The sequence below is a fragment of the Drosophila innubila genome, chromosome X (genome assembly GCF_004354385.1).
Source record: "Drosophila innubila isolate TH190305 chromosome X, UK_Dinn_1.0, whole genome shotgun sequence".
In the NCBI taxonomy this organism is placed as follows: Eukaryota; Metazoa; Arthropoda; class Insecta; order Diptera; family Drosophilidae; genus Drosophila; species Drosophila innubila.
The window spans coordinates 33,544,036-33,562,833 of NC_047626.1; the positions used below are offsets into that span (position 1 = coordinate 33,544,036).

An 18,798-nucleotide genomic window follows, 5' to 3' on the forward strand; every position below is an offset into this window, starting at 1 on the left:
TCGATATTGATGACAATCTATAGTAAACGATAGTTTTTTTTTATGAAAACCATTAATAATAGCTATTTTTCACTAAGACCGGTTAGCAAAAAGCCGTAGTTTACGGCGAAAGTCGTTTATACTGATAAAAACCCGATAAAAAGACCGATATTTTGAAGTCAATTGACAAATTATTAATTGCTCATTGCAACATTTATATCAGGGGCTGCAAATAAAAATTATGAATTTAAAAAAATTGACAACGCTAATATTTGTATAAAAAAATTAAATAATTAATATTTGTTCAGATTTTTATAATAAAAAATTGAAACTAATAATTAATTTCAATTTTTATTATAAAAATTAAAAATAATTATTAATATAAAATTAAAAATAATTATTAATTTCAATTTAAAAAAAAAAAAAAAAAAAAAAAACAAAAATTATTTGTCAATTTCTGTTATAAAAATAGGTTATAGGAACGAGTGAAATACACGATTGAGTGCAGCACCAGTACCACCAATTACATGACCTGAAGCCAGAACACAGAGAAAATCAAAAGACCCAACAAGAGATAATGCTATCTGTTTTTCCAACTAAATGACAAAATCCGAATTATTTTGATACATTTTATAATAATTTTTAAATAAAAAAATATCAACTTAAAATGGCACACATCTTATGTCATCAGCCGATTTGTAGCTATCCAGCAATATGTATATATTTGAATTGGCAGCCATGAATAACAAGTTGTCGTGGCTTGTTTTCTGGTCAAATTTGACCATTTCGCCGATTGCGTCGAATTCCACCAATAATTATTTATTTAATTCACTATTTTTATATTGTGCAGCAATAATAGTGTACAATTTCTGCTCAAAATTCATTATTTGTAAAATTGAAAATTTGTGTACAATTTCTAATATTTAGACGTCAAGTCTAAAATTGATGGTAGATGATGGTGTGAATTACAGTATCACATCTACCATCATTCCCATGCGTTTCCCGTAGATGTGCTTAGTGTGCTGAGACTATTAGCCGGGGCTGCCACCTTTTGTCAAAAAAATCGCCGTTTATGTCACCGTTAATGACACGGGCTCGCCTCAAAGCATTTTTATTTGAACTGTCAAATTTTTTTATGGTAAAGGCTTACTTAAGGGCTCTATACCGGTTTTTTTTCGTTACGGCTTCATACCGGTCTCAGTGTAAAAAGACAATAACTAGAGACGTTGGACAGAATAAAGTGGACAGAATTTGGTAAATATTTACAAAAGTGGTCGAATGTTTTGAACACAAATACTTTTGATTACCTTTGTATGCTTAAAAATGCGAAACCGATAAGATATATATAATATAGTTCGATAGCTCTCCACTCTCACCGAAATTTATGGTCTGAATAAACCCTATGTGTCAGATGATCTATCACAATAAAGCAATGTGACATATAGACGTGACATAATAAATAATAAAAGCTGATGGAATTTTTTGCCCCGACAGGCAATGCTGCAAACAAATACAAAAATTTAAACTACGTTATATTGTAGCATGTGGCAATCTATTAAATATGGTCAGATGGTAACGAATGGTCTTTATAATAGCCTTTGCACACTGAGCACATCTACGGGGAACGCATGGGAATGATTGTAAATGTGAAATACCAATTCACACTGTCAACATCTACCATCTACCATCAATTTTATTCCTTGCGTCGTAAAGAGTAGACAAGTGAAAAACTTTTTGTGAAAAAATTAAAATGTTGCTCGCGATTATGGAGCATAACAACAAAATGATTAGCAATTTAATGCTCTCGTCCCAGAGGTCTACAATAATCTCATTCATCTCTGCAGACCACTTCACCCGGTTAGCAGTTGATTTATTTCCAGCTTTTGATTAGAATAAACGGATTGTGACAAATAAAATGTATATCATGTTTAAAATGTATATCATTCCTCTTGTTTTTACCGTTCATTTAAGTTGACATTGTTTACATATTCGTAGCGAATGTCAGATTTCTAGTGTTTCTTTCGATAACTATTGGCTTGAAACCGATTGGAAACGTATGGGACAGAAACATCAAAGGGGAGATGGTGGAACAAATGGAAAATTTCGGAACGGTTAAAACCATGGGACCTTCACGAGAATTGATGGTAGATGGCAGATGTTGCTCAGTGTGAATTGGGTATAAAACTATGGGACCATCACGAGAATTGATGGTAGATGGTGCTCAGTGTGAATTGGGTATAAGAGGTGTTTCTTTTTAGATGTTGTTTTTTCGAGTAGAGATAACGCTGACATTTTTTTTTGTTAAATCTGGCAACTCTAATGTCATTTATGTTCAGTTTGGTTTGCCATTTTGTCATGAACCGGTTGACAAAAGAACAATGCTTGCAAATTAATTTCGAAAATAATAGTTCAGCTCGCGAAGTTTACCGCAAGCTCCGTCCATTTTACAGTCGACCTATTGTCTATCAGAGCAATTAATTCGGTTAATCATGGATTGTTTTCGCACTACGTTTACTTTTTGTTATAATACGCATCCGCAGAGACGCCGAATGAATCAATTCGCTACCGTGCACTGCAATTGGAACTTTGTCCATCAACTTTATAGAATATTTTGCGCAAAGATTTTACGGCCTTACAAAATGCAGCTTGTTCAAGAATTAAAGCCGCGAGACCATGCAATGCGTCATTTTTGGTTGAATGGCTACGGCAACAAGCTAAATTTCCGCATTTGGAGTGAATATAATCCACATGAGACCCTATCGACGCCATTACATCCACAAAAACTGACTGTTTAGTGTGCTCTATAGGCTGGTGAAGTCATTGGGCCATACTCCTTCCGAAATTATGCTGGAGAGTCAGTTACCGTTAATGGAAACCGGTATAGAGCCATGATAACCGACGATGGCATGAATGTGTATGAAATATTGTTCAAAAAAGACGGCGCTACAATCGATTTATTGAAGCGACAGCGAGAACTATATCCTGCTACAGCAAGGACTATATCCTGCTACAGCAAGGATATCTGCGATGGTTCCTGTGATGGTTCCTGTGACAACAAGGATTATAACCTGCTATTGCAAAGTTATCTACGGTGTGTCCTGCGACAGCAAGGACTATATCCTGCTACAGCAAGGATATCTGCGATGGTTCCTGTGACAACAAGGATTATAACCTGCTACTGCAAAGTTATCTAGGATGTGTCTTGCGACAGCTAAGACTATATCCTGGTACAGCAAGGATATCTCCGATGGTTCCTGCGACAGCAAGGAGTATAACCTGCTACTGCAAAGTTATCTACGGTGTGTCCTGCGACAGCAAGGACTATATCCTGCTACAGCAAGGATATCTGCGATGGTTCCTGCGACAGCAAGGAGTATAACCTGCTACTGCAAAGTTATCTACGGTGTGTCCTGCGACAGCAAGGACTATATCCTGCTACAGCAAGGATATCTGCGATGGTTCCTGCGACAGCAAGGAGTATAACCTGCTACTGCAAAGTTATGTTGTTCGGAGGATCCTGTGTCAACAAGGATTGATGTTTTGTCCTGCTATTGCAAGGACCGATCGGTGCTACTTGTTTGCTTGCTCTACTCGAAGTGTGTCCCGCATGCGCTGTTGCGCGCCCTTTTATACTCTGGGCCGCCGTAGGCAACGGGACTTCTGCTCGCCTGTAAGACAGAGGCGTCGCTGAACAGGGGTATAACAGAGGCGTCGCTGAAAATGTGCAATTGTTGTGGGGAACACATGTTTGTTCCTCACAACTTAACAAGTCAAATTTTTCGTTAAATTTTCCATGATTTTTGACAAGAATCATTGAAACATTCGATGAGCGCATAATTTCTCAGAATGGACCTGTCAATTGGCCAAAAAGATCGTGTAATTTGACACCATTGGATTATTTGTTTTGGGGATATTTGAAGTCGCTCGTCTACGCCAACAAACCACAAACGTTAGGGGCTTTGAAGCCAACATTCGTTTCGTTATTGCCGACATACGGCCACAAATGCACGAAATAGTGCTTGAAAATTTGACCTCTATACTTGGCTATATTCGAGCCAGCCGCGGCGGTCACATGCCGGAAATCATATTTAGACATTAATTTGCATAAAATTATCCTTCCAATAAAGCCAAATTGATGGACATTAAAACGATTTTCTTCTGTTTTATTTCAATGAGAAGCTCTATACCTCTAAAAAACAACACCCTTATTACTATATATCAAATTGTCAGATTCACTAAGATAATGGGAGCCACTGACTCCACTCATGTCTGGATACAACCCTCGAAAATTTTGACCCTTTATTTTTTTTCTTAAATTTTTGTCTCATTGCTTTGAAGACATATAGCCTGACATACACTTATAATCATATGTTAACTAATGCTGTTCTTGACTTTATTAAGACGTTGAAAAATGGACAGTTAATGTATTACTCAAATGGAAAATATATAAAATTATTATGAAATATTAGATAGAGCGTTCATAATCAGTAGAAATTTATAGATACATTTATATACACTGCCGTTCACCTGAAGAGGAGCACGACTTTGAAAAAAAAAAAAATAATCAAAATTTCCAAAATAAATTGTATTTGATAGATAATTTAGTTGTTAATTAATTTATTCTTTCGAACCTATTCAGTTGAGCTTAACCCTCTAACGGGTAAGACCGTCCGGAGACGGTCCTCCGTTTTTATAGTATAAATAGAAAGCTAATTAATATTTCTTTTCGAGATTACTTATTATGTGTTAAGAACTGACTTCCTGACGTTTTAATTATATATGATTGTTTTCCAATGATCCGCTTTTTCACAGAATTTTTGCGATAACTTTTGGTATTTTTTGCTTCTAAAGTTTTTTTTGTAGTTGGTAATCACTAATATAACTGTTGATATGTAGTTTACTTAAATTTAAGTAATTATTGTAAAATATATCAATTTATAATATATAAAAGTGATGGGACTCCGATTATGTGGTCGACTACATTCAATCTATAAGCCCACACTATTCCGAAACCATTATAAAATGATTGAAATTGATAATTTAGATTCATTTCTTCAAGATTCAAATCTCTCATTCAATGCTTCCCAAGACACTCAGGCAACAGGTTCACCTAAAGTGTTGGTCCTATACCTATCGATGTAGAAGAACTATCCACATCAGCTACATGCTTCAAGCCTTTTTTAAGCATACAATCTTCATTGCCAACACTTGAATCAACTGGTCCTGACATCCAGTCTACTTCCCGCCGAGTTCTGGTCCAATATTCAAGGAGCTATCACAAATTCGTTATGTGGAAAGATAACAAGTGCGATAGGCTGGTAGGATGCAGAAGCTATACATAGAAATCAGTTGCCCCCAAATAAATAAGTAATACAATTCTCACATTGGAAGGAGACCCTTTGATGGACGTTCTTATGGGCGATTACAATCCAAGGACAAAGAGCAGAAACATAAAGAAAGCTTTTCTGCTATATGACTAGTGGCTTTTCTATTTCGTGAACAAGAATGCCATTAATGCAAATATATAACACATGTGGGTTCTTGCTTAAGCGAGCGTCAGACGAGGATTTTTTCACCGACACTTTTTGTCAAAAAACCCTCGGTGTCGTGTGAACACAAAATATTTTAAAGCTCAACGGTGGAAATAGAGCACGTCCTATTCCATTGGTTTTTTGCGTCGGTCATTTCAAGCAAAGTTTACCGTCTGTGAAAAGTGTCGGTTAAAAAGTCTCCGTCTGACGCCCGCTTCAGAAAGTTTCCGACTCAAGCTATATGATCGGAGTGCAGCTATAGCAATCAGAGTTCCTTACAAAAACAGCAAAAGGAGTTGTTTCCTTCAAGGTAGTGACTTGACTTGCTTGGCAATCGCTGGAAAACGAGCTATTCATCTGATATCAAATAAAGATATGATAATGCAAATCATTTTCTAATTTGGTTGGATGAATAAGGAAAAAGATGCATATAGTCAATATTTTGGTCGAAGTAAATGCTTAATCTATGCAAATTAAATTGCTTATAAATTGATATATTTTATAATAGCTCGGGGTTTACAAAATATGTGTTGTGCGGACTCGTGCATTATTTTATAAGGAAATTTCGGGCTCGGGTCTCGTTTTTGTGTAAGAAACAGCAAATTTGCATCTGATAAATGACTATATTATCTATCAAATCCAATTAACTTTGATAAAATCGACCAATTGGCAGAAAAGACTTGGCCAATTAACTTTAATAAAAGTCGTGAAACTATTCAGTTGGGTCGTGGATTGCAACAACTTCTAATTTTATTAAAAATGTACAGTGTTTGATATCATTCTTGTTTATTTTTATGATAATCTGTTGGTAGATGAATATTTTATTTAAAATAGGGGGCATTCAGCAGATTTTTCAAGCAGCAATCGTACTTTTAATGTGAGGGTTCTGTAATTATTACCAGCTACATAATAACTTTTTACTAAATCAGACTACTATGATATAAAAATGTTTTCCTACAAAATGCAAAAAGTAATTATCAGGTATCATGATTGGTGATTAAAGTTACGTGCTGAATACCTCCATTTGACATTTGCGATAAGGTATTCGCAAATACATAAAATGTTTACCAACAATTGTATAACTATTATATAAAATTAATGATTAGATGTAGAATTATAAAAATGAAAACTAGTTCTGAATCTACAAAGTTTATTTAATTTTTCGAATGTAGCCTACTGATTAAATGTTATTAGAGAATAATCGTTTGCATCATCAAACTCTATTGAGCACATTGTTACTAACAAATTGTATTCGAGTATAAACATATAAATAAATAACAATAAATACAAAACGTTAAATTAACAGTATTATAAGCTTATAAGTATGCACATACAAATTCGGGAATAAACCCGAATCAAATAACGGTTCCGCTTTCGGTTGTATGTATGTATATATGTTCCGAAACGACACTTTTGTTAAAAAAAAATTCAATTTCGGTTTTGTCCTTTCGGTTACAATACCAATACATTTTCGTACCGGTACGACAGTGCAATTTTAAAATTTTTCGATTTTTGAGGAACAACTAGCGGGAAAGGCTACAGTCGACACCCCAACTATAGGAATAGCCGTTGGGGTAGCTTTTATTGCTTTTAAAATTAAAACAGGCAGCTATTAATGCCGTTTTATTTAACCGATCTTGTTTCGTTTAAGGATGGTGACAACGTATGCGGAATGAAATACGAACAACTTTGTAATAAATGTATTCCAAGCCCGATCAACTTTAATTTTTCATATGTTTTTTATTAGACTATAAGCTATTTCAGCAAAAAAAAAGCATGACCAAAGCGACCAGCATTCCTTATATTATCGAGTACCTTGGGAAAAGACGCCTAAATCCCCTTTGAATTGTCAGCCACAAGAAATCCTAATTGGGAAACTTTGCTTTTGTAATTTGAGTGACATTTACAAGTTAGTATTAGGCAACTACAAAATCCACGCAGTCGAAGTTTAATTGTCTCTCTCAGGACTTCTGGGATTTTTGGAACGGTTTTGTAGAACATTAAATCACTTCCGTGCCTTTTCTTAGTATTCCAGTTTTGTCGCGAACATTGTACTTATTGGCAAGCGCACTATACAATTTAGCTGTGCGACCCACAATTTCAGCCTTTAATTTACCTCTAACTTGAGACTGCTGCAATCGTCATTTTTTCCGGACCCAGGGGCTCTATCCATTGAACATCTTAATTACTTTATGAATAAAAGTTTTCTTGAAGCTCATAGCGAAAAACTAATGAATAATTTAAGTTTTTGCCTGAGATGGGTTATTTACGCAATATGTGCACATCAATTTTCAACGCTCTGCTGTATTCAGAGACATTACCGCGACAGCGAGTTATCTAGAAAGCTTATTTTTGTTGCTATGCATGCTGGAATACTACTGAACATTTTAGTGTACTTTGTTTTGCTTCGTCGATTCTTGAAACTTATTGAGAACATGTAAAATTTTGTTTGTATTTTATTCCGCTACACTGAAAAAAACCAAGTTCCAAAATCAAGAACATACATCTCTGTTAGAGAAACCGCTTTACGCGGCGTGCCGGTTCGAATCTCACTCGTAACAAAGTAACATAACATTTTTAAAATTACCTAGACAGAAAGAAATGTATATAATTTAAAATTAAAAAAAAAAAATTATAAATTTAAAAATAATTTTTAATTCTTTGATTTTAATTTTAAGATTATTTATTTTTAAAATAAGAACTTGGTCTTATTTGATGTATTCTTAAAACTAAAACATCTCGATTTTAGAACATTTTTTAAATCAGTGTTTAATCACTATAAAATTTAATAGACAAAACAAAAAGTTATACACGTATCTTTAAAACTGGGTATGACTCACGCAAACGGACATACAAACATAGCTATATTAATTATTCTGTTGATGCTGATCAAGAATATATGTATAAATACTTTATTGGGACGGGGATTCTCTTTCATTTTACATACATTCATCGACGAATACAATATAGCTATTTTAAAAAAAATGAACTTACAGATATAGACTAACAGATATAGACTTCTTCTACATAAATAAATCTATTACTTACTTAAAGACAGTTATAACTTAAAAACACGATTTTTGAGTTAATTATGCAAATTTTGTATTCATATCGTATTTGCTATGTAAGGTGGCACTGAATTGAATTTGCGATTTTCACAAAGTCCTGATTTTTAAGTTACGGGGTGTGTCAAGCAAAAAAGGATATCAAGTTTAGAAATAAATCGTATTTTTTTGGATAAATACATGTTTTTTATTCAAAATTTTAACTGAATTATTATATTGCCCACGTATATGAAGGCTAAGGTAAATTCATATAATTGTGTCTGTGTGCGAAAAACATGAATTAATTGAATGTTTAACATCATATCTGATTATCTACTTTATTTGTATATATCATTAGATTTATTGTATATCGAAAATATTCATTAAATGTGCTTTTTATTTGATTTAGTTTATATTCCGATGCCGTTTTTATTTCTTGTTAACAATTTTTGTTGATCAGTATTACAAGTATTACCTTATCTTATAGAAATCTATAATAATTTTAAACATTTTACATTGTATATTGCTAATAAATGGCTCGTTTCGATCGCTTAACGTCTGCAAACAGATTTGTGACACTATACCCAAATTTGGGGCCCGAGGTAGACCTAAGAACACTTAGAGCCATTCGTGTGCTACGGCCCTTAAAATTAGTGTCTGGAATTCCTAGTGAGTAGTCCTTTCGTTTAAGTTTTTCTTCTATCAATTTTCATAATACTTAAACTCTTATGTATCAGTATAAATTTACAATACGGACTAGCGTATTGTAATAGGTGTTTTACAAGCGTAGAAACAATTTCATTTATTTCGTTATAAATACGCATGCTAAAAATAATTGCTTTATGTATTTATGGTGTAATGTATAATAACATACTTTTATTGATGAGATAACTTGCGGATAAGTTATGCTATCAATATCTGATTAACGACATGTGTATATTGTTTGTTTATACATGTATGTAGTTGTAAATCAACAGCATATTCATTAAAATTTTACTAATAAAACTTGTATTTTGTTTTATCCACACAACTCTTACCAACCTGGAACTGTGCTGAACAACATATACCAAATGACTTATATAGGTTTACAAGTAGTTTTAAAATCTATAATCAAGGCGATGGCACCTTTACTGCAAATCGGTCTCTTGGTGTTGTTTGCAATCGTAATTTTTGCAATCATTGGACTCGAGTTTTATTCGGGCACACTGCATAAGACTTGTTATAGCTTAGAAGATCCAAGTATATATACATTTCCTTTTTTTTAAATTTTTTAACTAAAGCTTTGGTTTTTACTTACTTGTCGGTTCGCGCAGACAGACTTGTGAAAGAAGGGGAGTCTGAGACACCCTGCAACACGGATAACTCCACAGAAAAATCAGGAGGCTCCTTTGTGTGTAATAGTACGACGAGTATGTGTCTAGACAAATGGGATGGACCAAATTCAGGCATAACAAGCTTTGATAATATTGGATTTGCAATGTTGACGGTGTTCCAATGTATTACAATGGAAGGCTGGACGTCAATACTATATTGGGTAAAATATTGTACTTTATTAACTGTCAAGATACTCGTAGTTTTCAAAAATGAGTTGGAAAGTATTATCAATTATTTAAACAATAATCAAAAACAATTCAACAATTCTTTTCCTTTTTTTCACAGACCAACGACGCATTAGGTTCAGCATTTAATTGGATATATTTCGTGCCTCTTATAGTTATAGGTTCATTTTTTATGCTTAACCTAGTTCTTGGTGTGTTAAGTGGGTAAGTTGGCTATATAAGGTTTGTGTTCTTACTGAGTTTAACATACAATGTTTTACCTTATGTATGAATTAACTTTATAAAAATTTAGGATATGAATTTGATATTTTTTACTTCGGACTTGCGTCCACTCGTTACATATCAGTGAAATAAAATTAATTTTACAGAGCTATTAAATAAATGGCTTTTCGGGGTAATCTGTATGGATAATAACATGGGATAATGGCACAAAATTCCCTCGGCATGACTTTGTTGTCTGATAGACGTAGTTTGGACGTCTTCACCTGAGTCTAAAATACTGGTGTGCTGTAACGCATTCATCGAAAGATTCGAAACAGCCCAAATACCTATAAGTCTGAATTTTAGCTTCATCTTAACTGAATTTCCTAAGACAGGTTCCCAAAACCTTTTCATAAATCAAGTAAACTCTAATATATTCAATCCATTGAATATAATATATACGTACATATATAAAGTAAAGTAAATATATATGTAAAGATCATGACAAGAAAGTACATATTTCTGTGTATTTGAATTTTTAAATACAAAACTGCATGTGATTAAAACAAATATATGTACATATGTATCTATAACGTACTTTAACCAAATATAAATATTACTGAGGCCCATTTTTTCAAAGTCTAGGTAATGTTAGTTAACTAACTGAAAAATAATTTGACTTATAATGTACAGAAATTTATGTAAAATGCCAAAAAGAATCCGCAATTAAATTTTAAAGGAATATGAAAAAACGGGCCTTAGTGTTTAAGAAAATATTTAATATAATTTTACACTTACAATGTAAATTGTTATTGTATTCTTTTTCAAATTTAATATTATGTTTTTTCGCACAACAAATTAACACACCACCCTTTCATAAGCTCTTACGTGTAACTGATGTATTTCAATATATTTTTACGTTACCATTAAATTGTTTGAATAATTTTAATTTATTAAAATGTTATATATTCTTGAAAATTCAGAGAGTTTTCAAATGAGCGAAACCGTGTCGAGCGTCGCATGGAATTTCAGAAATGCCGATTTCGTGCCATGTTTCAAACCGCAATGGTCTCTTATCTTGATTGGATTACACAAGCAGGTTTTTAAATATGAACATACCCAATTCAACCCTGCAATCACACATTGGCAAACTTTCATATCCTTAAAGTATATATTTATATCTTATATTAATCAGCAATGATCTTCCCAACATATTCTTCCTTATATTTATAGTGTAGTACCAATAAATTTATTTTCTAAGCCAATTCAAGATATTTAAAAAAAATAGCAAACTCAATAAATTTTTCAACAACACATGTTCATACATCCACAACAATCGTATTAAGATATATACGTGTCAGCATAAGCAAATACTTTCAATTTCGCAAATACAAATACATATTATTATATATATATATACATATATATGCATAAATATTGTATGTACTACGCCCAAATAGAAATAATATGTTTAATCGCATACGAATTACATATATATGAACGTGCTCAAATGAATGCTAGTTTATTAGAACGCAAGATATTCCAATTTCCCGACAGCAGTAAGTTTGAACTTACAAACCTGCTAAATTAACTATCTACAAACACCTACCTATGTTAAATGTCCAATATAGTACATCAATTTGAAACGTACTCCTAGCAACCCTGTACGTACATCTTAGTTATCTCAATACTTCTATCCATTATTCTGCAAGCCCGAACTTAGTAACTATTAACCCCGAAATTAAATATCTAGAGCAGAGGTGCGCAGCGAAATTATTAAATCGCTAGCTCGTTTGTAGGCGATGCGCCGTCACACATCAGCGAGCATTTGCTGTATTGTTTCTTGCTCGTCGACGTAGAAGAAGCCGACATGCACATGCCAAATTGTCAAAATAAACGGAGTAAGCTAAGTGAGCCAGCAAGGGCACACCTCTGATCTAAAGTATTACTCCCTTTTTATATTTATTCAATCAATAAATATATAATACCATTTCACTTTTCAATTATGTCTTTAGTTTCTTATATTGTGTACTTTTACACTAGTAAATATGTGCCCGCATTTGATGTCAATAAAGATGTCTTATCAAAAATGTAATTGTTAGACAAGAATTCAGATTTAAGTACTTCATATTGAATTTATTTGCAGATTTCGAGTCAAATGCAACTTAACAAATATTTTATTTAATTTTCATAAATTTAAAGGAATTCTTGATAAAGTCATAAAATAAAATTCATACATTCATGGTTTGAAAAATCTTCTTGTTAAAATACACATCAATGTATTTACAAATGATTATGTATATTCTGGACCCCAGATTTCACCTTTTCATTTGACTAAAGCGACGAAAGTATTACACTGCAAGTTGAATTATCACTTGGCCAAAACACTATTCAACTACGTAAAGGGCTCGGCACAATAATTACATTACTTTTATTTTTATACATAAATTTTTATGTTTTTTAATATCTACACATGTGGACAGAAAAAGAGGTAAAACATTTTTATTAGTTTTTAAATGCATGGGAATTTGTATTTTTCCGTTTCCGACTAAATTTTCATTTAATTTAAAATGTAGACATCACACAAGGGAACGACATTTTTGTTGCATGGAATTTTATGACTGTTGGTTACTTATTTGAGGTCGCTAATTTAAAATCTACCCTCATTTTTTCTGCAGTAGCTCTAATTTTTGAGATACAGCTATCTAAAAAGATCAAAATTTATAAAACAGAGAAACTTCAAGCCGCAATTTTTGATGATTAACAAATAAGAAGGTTGATAAATGAGGAAACTTTAATCATTGCGGACGGCAGTTCGCGCTACTGACGAAACCAGCACGAAGTGTGCGAAAGGCGACTAGCAATATAGACAGCTAATTTGGAAAATTTGCTATGACTGTCCAATCAGATCGAGTTATTTACCGATCGAAAGGTTTAGTCCTAACTTACAAAATGGCGTACTAAAACTTTTGCTAACTCACCTGGTTCATGTGATTAGGGGTATAAGCGAGAGGGAAAAATTTAAATGATTGCAGCTAATGGGGCCGTTGGGGCCTTTTGCTAAAATTTTATTATCTAAGAATTTAAATTAAAAATACGCGTCGATTGATACCTCGATAACCCAAATCCGATAACTGGTTAAAAAGATATAGATATAGATAAACTGAATTTTGTTCGTCACAAAATTTGATATCAGAAATTTTGGGGCTAGAAATTGCTTTCGAGACTAGACTTTTACCTCGTGCAAAGGTTTTTTTTGTTATTTACATGACTGATATTGAAAAACGCCAGGAATGCATTCGTTTAGAATGCTCAAAAATTTTTGGGAAACAAAAAGGATGACATCTTTGCAGAGCATATTAAACTGTTGTCAGACTTCCAGCAGCTTGGTTCTAATAATAAAACCTCCACATCGATTTCGACCGTTTTTGAAAACTAGTGGTTGCTTTGCAAATAATTTTCTTAATAAAAAAAACGCGTTAATTTTATCCCAAAACTAAAGCTGATACAAACAATTTGACTTCAGATTTAAAATCAGGACCTTTAGAAAGTATATTATTAGTCATAATATTTCATGAAACAAAAATTTTATTCCCTTATGTTATGTTAACCGAAACTGTATTTCAAAAATGTTTGTAATATTACAATAAAACAAAAATATAAAATTTGAATATTATATATTTGAATATTTTCGGTTAATGTAATGTATATTTCGTTAAAAAATAAAATAAATATATGCCAAAAATAATATTTGTTGAGTTTTCAAAAATATGCACTGATTTCTCAAACTAGACCAGGGGTGCTCAGTGCCTATACACACGACGCACATTTGTTTTTCTTGTGCACATAGCATATGGAAGTGTGTGAGCTTACACATAAGTAGGCTCCTAGTGCACATTGACAAATTACACAAACAATTTTAGACTTTTCGTTTTCCGTCCCTTTCGATCCTTTCAAAACAAAAACAATGACATGTCGCCGAGCTCAGCAACAACAATTTCAAAGACTTTGTTGTTGCATGAGTGACTCGTCGCTAATTCGAATCTAATTTGTTGTTTGCCTTATTGTTTCGTATACACTGAAAACGAAAAGCTTCACTTTGTTGTGAGTTGTTTTACGCATGTTTTTTGTTGGCGTTTTTTCCATTTGTAATTTCATTTTCTCACTTGAAGAAACATACTCCTTTTTTCCAGTACACATTGAAACAAAAGAAAATTAAGTTTCATGTGTGCGTGCGATTTATTTTATTTGTATTGCTGCGTGCACCTCCATTAGGCAGTTTTGAGCACCCCTGAACTAGACCGTCGATATTGCTATTATATCGTTTTATTTAACAATGATACAGGAGCTTACAAAAAATACGTTTTTGCTCCACCCTAATGTACATGTACACGTTGATCCTAAACATGCTGCAAGAAATACATGTATGTATTTCCGACGAGTTTCACCCATAATTATGTAAACTTTGTAAAGTAATCGAACATTTTCAGTTCAACAGCAAAATCTGAAAACCCATGAATCTACTAATCAACTTATAATTTTCTGTTCACATGCGTATAGTATATAATATATTCTTACAAATATATATACATATATTTACTATACATGCACAGATTTAGTTTGATATTTATTTTCATCTATGATATATTCAGGTGTTCACAAACTTATATATTATTCTAAACAATACACAAAAACACAAGTGGTCACAGCCAAAAGTTATCGTAACTCTACTGAGGGCCTATCTTTGCAAGGAAGTGCTTAACCATCAATTAGTTAATTGCATCTGAAAATACACTTTAATGCATTTTCCATATGCAAAAAATATTGCTTATCTTTATTGGTTTTGGAAATCTTAAAATTTAAAGCCGTTAGTTATTTTACGATAACCATGGTGGTGACCATATACAAATATTCACAAAGGTTACAAATTTAAAATTGCATTTTGCAATGCAATACTTGTTCATTTAATTGTTCCTATTTTTGAGTTTATCATATTCTATTTGATTATTTTTTGTAGTGAATTCGCAAAAGAACGAGAAAAAGTAGAAAATAGACAAGAGTTTCTTAAACTTAGAAGGCAGCAACAACTAGAAAGAGAGTTAAACGGCTATGTTGAATGGATTTGTAAAGCTGGTATAGTATTTCCCCTTTATTTTGTAACTTTTTTATATACATATATATTTATATACATACATATAAGCAAACAACCATCCTACTATACATACATACCCAATAAATTACATACCTTTAAATGTTCAATATAAGTGTAAAACATATATTTACGCATTCATCTCAATACAGTCAATACAGTAATATTACTACATATTTTCAAAATATACTTCATCTAATTATACTAACATTTCTGTAAATTGTCTTTAAGACAAGAAACGAGGGCAAAAAGATTTTGTACTAAGCAGTTTTACGCTACTTTTCCAAGTATACCATAAATGTATCTAAATGCATACAAAATAAATTAAAAATGTAATATCATTATATTTGTAAACAGAAATTTACTGGACTTGACGACTACTATTTATACAGAACAATTTTACACAGCAGTGACTACAAAAAATTATTGCAAAGGCAATCAAAGTGTAACCAAGGGCGTAGGTAAAGGGCATGGGAAACGCCCCCAAACTTAGAACTTATTTCAGTCATCGGGTACCAAACACGCTAAAAGTCGAAGAAAGGTGCTCGAAGCTTTTCTGCCTTGATAATCCAAGTCGAAAATCGTAACAAAAATGCTTACGACTTAAATCCATTTTAGCTTTGAGATAAATTTTACAATTTAATAGTGACGAAAGCAGCAAGAAGGGTGCAAAAGGCGACCAGCAATATATACAGCTTATTTGGAAAATTTGCTACGACTGTTCGATCAGATCGAGTTATATACCGATCGAAAGGTTTAATCCTAACTTATAAAATGGCATACTAAATCTTTTTCTAACTCACCTTGGTCAAGAGATACGGATGTGGGAAGTAAGAGGGGCAAAATTTAAATCAGGATTGCTCAGCACCTATACACACGACGCACATTTGTTTTTGCTTTGCACATAGCATATGGAAGTGTGTGAGCTTACACATAAGTAGGCTTCTAGTGCACATTGACAAATAACACTAACAAATTTTGACTTTTCGTTTTCCGTCCCTTTCGATCCTTTCAAAACAAATACAATTTTAAGCATTCGGTCTCACTCTTTTTATTTAATTTTATGCCGATGAGCTTAGCAACAACAATTTTTTTGTTGTGTGAGAGACTCGTCGCTAATCCGAATGTAATTTGTTGTTGCCTTCCCGTTTCGTGTACACTGAAAAACGATGTATCTTAATCGCATTTTTTTTATGTAATTTTATATTTTCACAGAAAGAAACATGTTTCTAACTTTTTCAGTGTACACAATGAAACAAAAAAACTTTTCGTTAAATGTGTGCGTGTGATTTCTTTTATTTGTATTGGTGCGTGCGTTGCAGCTAATGGCGCCTTTTGGTAAAATCTTATAAAAAAAAAGCGTCGATTGATACCTCGAACACCCAAATCCGACAACTAGTTAAAAAGATTATTAAATTTGAAATTTCTAGTTTACTTCTCGAAATAAAATAAAAAGTCAGTTTGTTTGTTTGTCTGTTTGCATCAAGGCGCTAAAATACCTTAGATATAATGATGGGAATTTATTTATTTTCGAAAATCTAGAAATGTTTGTTCTACGACTTTTTGAAAAAACCCGCTAGAAACCCCCGCAGTTTCCAAGCCATAGAAGCTACAGATATGTCCTATATATCGTTGGAAAGGTAGTTTTGAGGACTTTTAGGCGTACTCAGGTAACATTTTACAGGTGAAATAAGGTTTTTTAGCTTACATTTTAGCGATTTTTGAAAAATTGAATCAACATATTTATCAAATTTCAATTGGGGCACCATTGACATATGTATATATAAAAAAATGTGGGTTTTGTAAAAGTTAGAATATGGATGTTTCCGAATATTTATTATGAAAAAAAAACAAGGTAACTATTGCAACTAGTCTGTAGCCTTCTACCAAATAAAGGGCATTTAATTTTGATGGTCTTGTAAGCTTGCATAACTACACCGATAAAACGTAATGTGAATAACCATAATGTGTTTATAATTATTATTAAGGCGCCAACAATATTCTATCTAAAGTTTTTGCAATCCTAGTTTTTCATGACTTTAACTACGCAAAGAACTACAATAAATGTCGACAAGCGACTTTTAAAATATTTCAATCTAATATAAATTACAATAGATATATATTAGCTTATAGCACTTGTTGCACTTGGCTGTTATTTCTACACAAACAAACACAACATAAATATACTCCACATTCATTAAAAAGAAAAACAAATCGTGTCATAAAAAAAAATTTACTATATCCACCTATATATATATACTATTCATAATAAATTTAATTAAATTAAATGTAATCATTATGAGTGTGTGACATTCCTTTTTTTCTTAATAATAATATTTCAGAGGAGGTTATATTAGCCGAAGAAAGAACAACTGAGGAAGAAAAGATGCACATCATGGAAGGTTTGCTCATAAGTATTTATACATTTAAATAGTGTTATAACATATCTTTTTTGGTTCTTAGCTCGTAGACGAAACGCAGCTAAAAGAAAAAAGCTGAAAAGTTTGGGCAAGTCGAAGTCAACCGACACTGAGGAAGAGGAAGCTGAGGAGGATTATGGTGATGATGGTAAGAGAATTATTAGGTATTCCTATAAGAACCGACCATTTTAAATTTTTGTACTTAAGAAGTGAATATATATATAATAACAAGCTAAACTGCATCAACAGTTTGGTGTAAATTAAAAAAAAAATGCTCGACTATGCCGATTTTATGTTAAGAAATTCTACTTTATCTGAAAACCATTAATTTTATTGACTTAAAGTTAAATAAACCCCAATCAACCGGGGCTATAATCTTGAACTCTGGGCTCCAAACCATAGTTTTGAAAAAGGTAGTTTTTCCCTTGAATTATAAAACCGATTAGACTAGGCAACAAATTTGAGCTTTTTGGCTATTGCACGAACCAAACCCACTTTTTTTTTTATAGATATGGCAAAAACAAAAATTTTTTTTTTGTTTTGTATGGTGAGTTTTTTTTTTGTAGAATATTTTAAAATTTGGATTTTTTTTTTCTATTTCTTTTATACAAAGTCTAAGATTTAAACCAGTAGTTTAAGAAACATCAATTTTCGTATTAATAAAATGATGAGTTTTTGTTTAGCTTTTTTTTTAAAGATTTTTTTACTTTATAATTCTAGGAATAGCTCAAAAAAAAGTATTACATTTACATAGGTGCGAAAATTACGCGTCGTTTAAGATATGATTTTTATTTTAAATCTATGGAGGAACGGCGATATAATAATCTATCTATACATATAAAACTGTTTGTCCTGACTGACTGACTGACTAACTGACTGAGAAAATCTTATTGTGCAATGAGATGGCTTTCGCAC

At 32.4% G+C, this 18,798-nt stretch overlaps 1 protein-coding gene across 2 annotated transcripts in view; it reads left to right on the forward strand.

Annotated features, from left to right (window-relative positions):
* Positions 1-18,798, forward strand: part of LOC117794244 (voltage-dependent calcium channel type A subunit alpha-1) — a 189,000-nt gene that overhangs the window by 16,257 nt on the left and 153,945 nt on the right. Inside the window, exons 4-10 of one of the 2 annotated variants that reach the window (XM_034634825.1) lie at positions 9,123-9,223; positions 9,638-9,793; positions 9,868-10,088; positions 10,214-10,317; positions 15,332-15,447; positions 17,806-17,865; positions 17,927-18,031. In XM_034634825.1, the coding sequence (XP_034490716.1) occupies positions 9,123-9,223; positions 9,638-9,793; positions 9,868-10,088; positions 10,214-10,317; positions 15,332-15,447; positions 17,806-17,865; positions 17,927-18,031 (863 nt within the window). Of the gene's footprint in view, positions 1-9,122; positions 9,224-9,637; positions 9,794-9,867; positions 10,089-10,213; positions 10,318-11,297; positions 11,414-15,331; positions 15,448-17,805; positions 17,866-17,926; positions 18,032-18,798 lie in introns of both variants that reach the window. The other variant, XM_034634826.1, reaches the window with a different exon arrangement.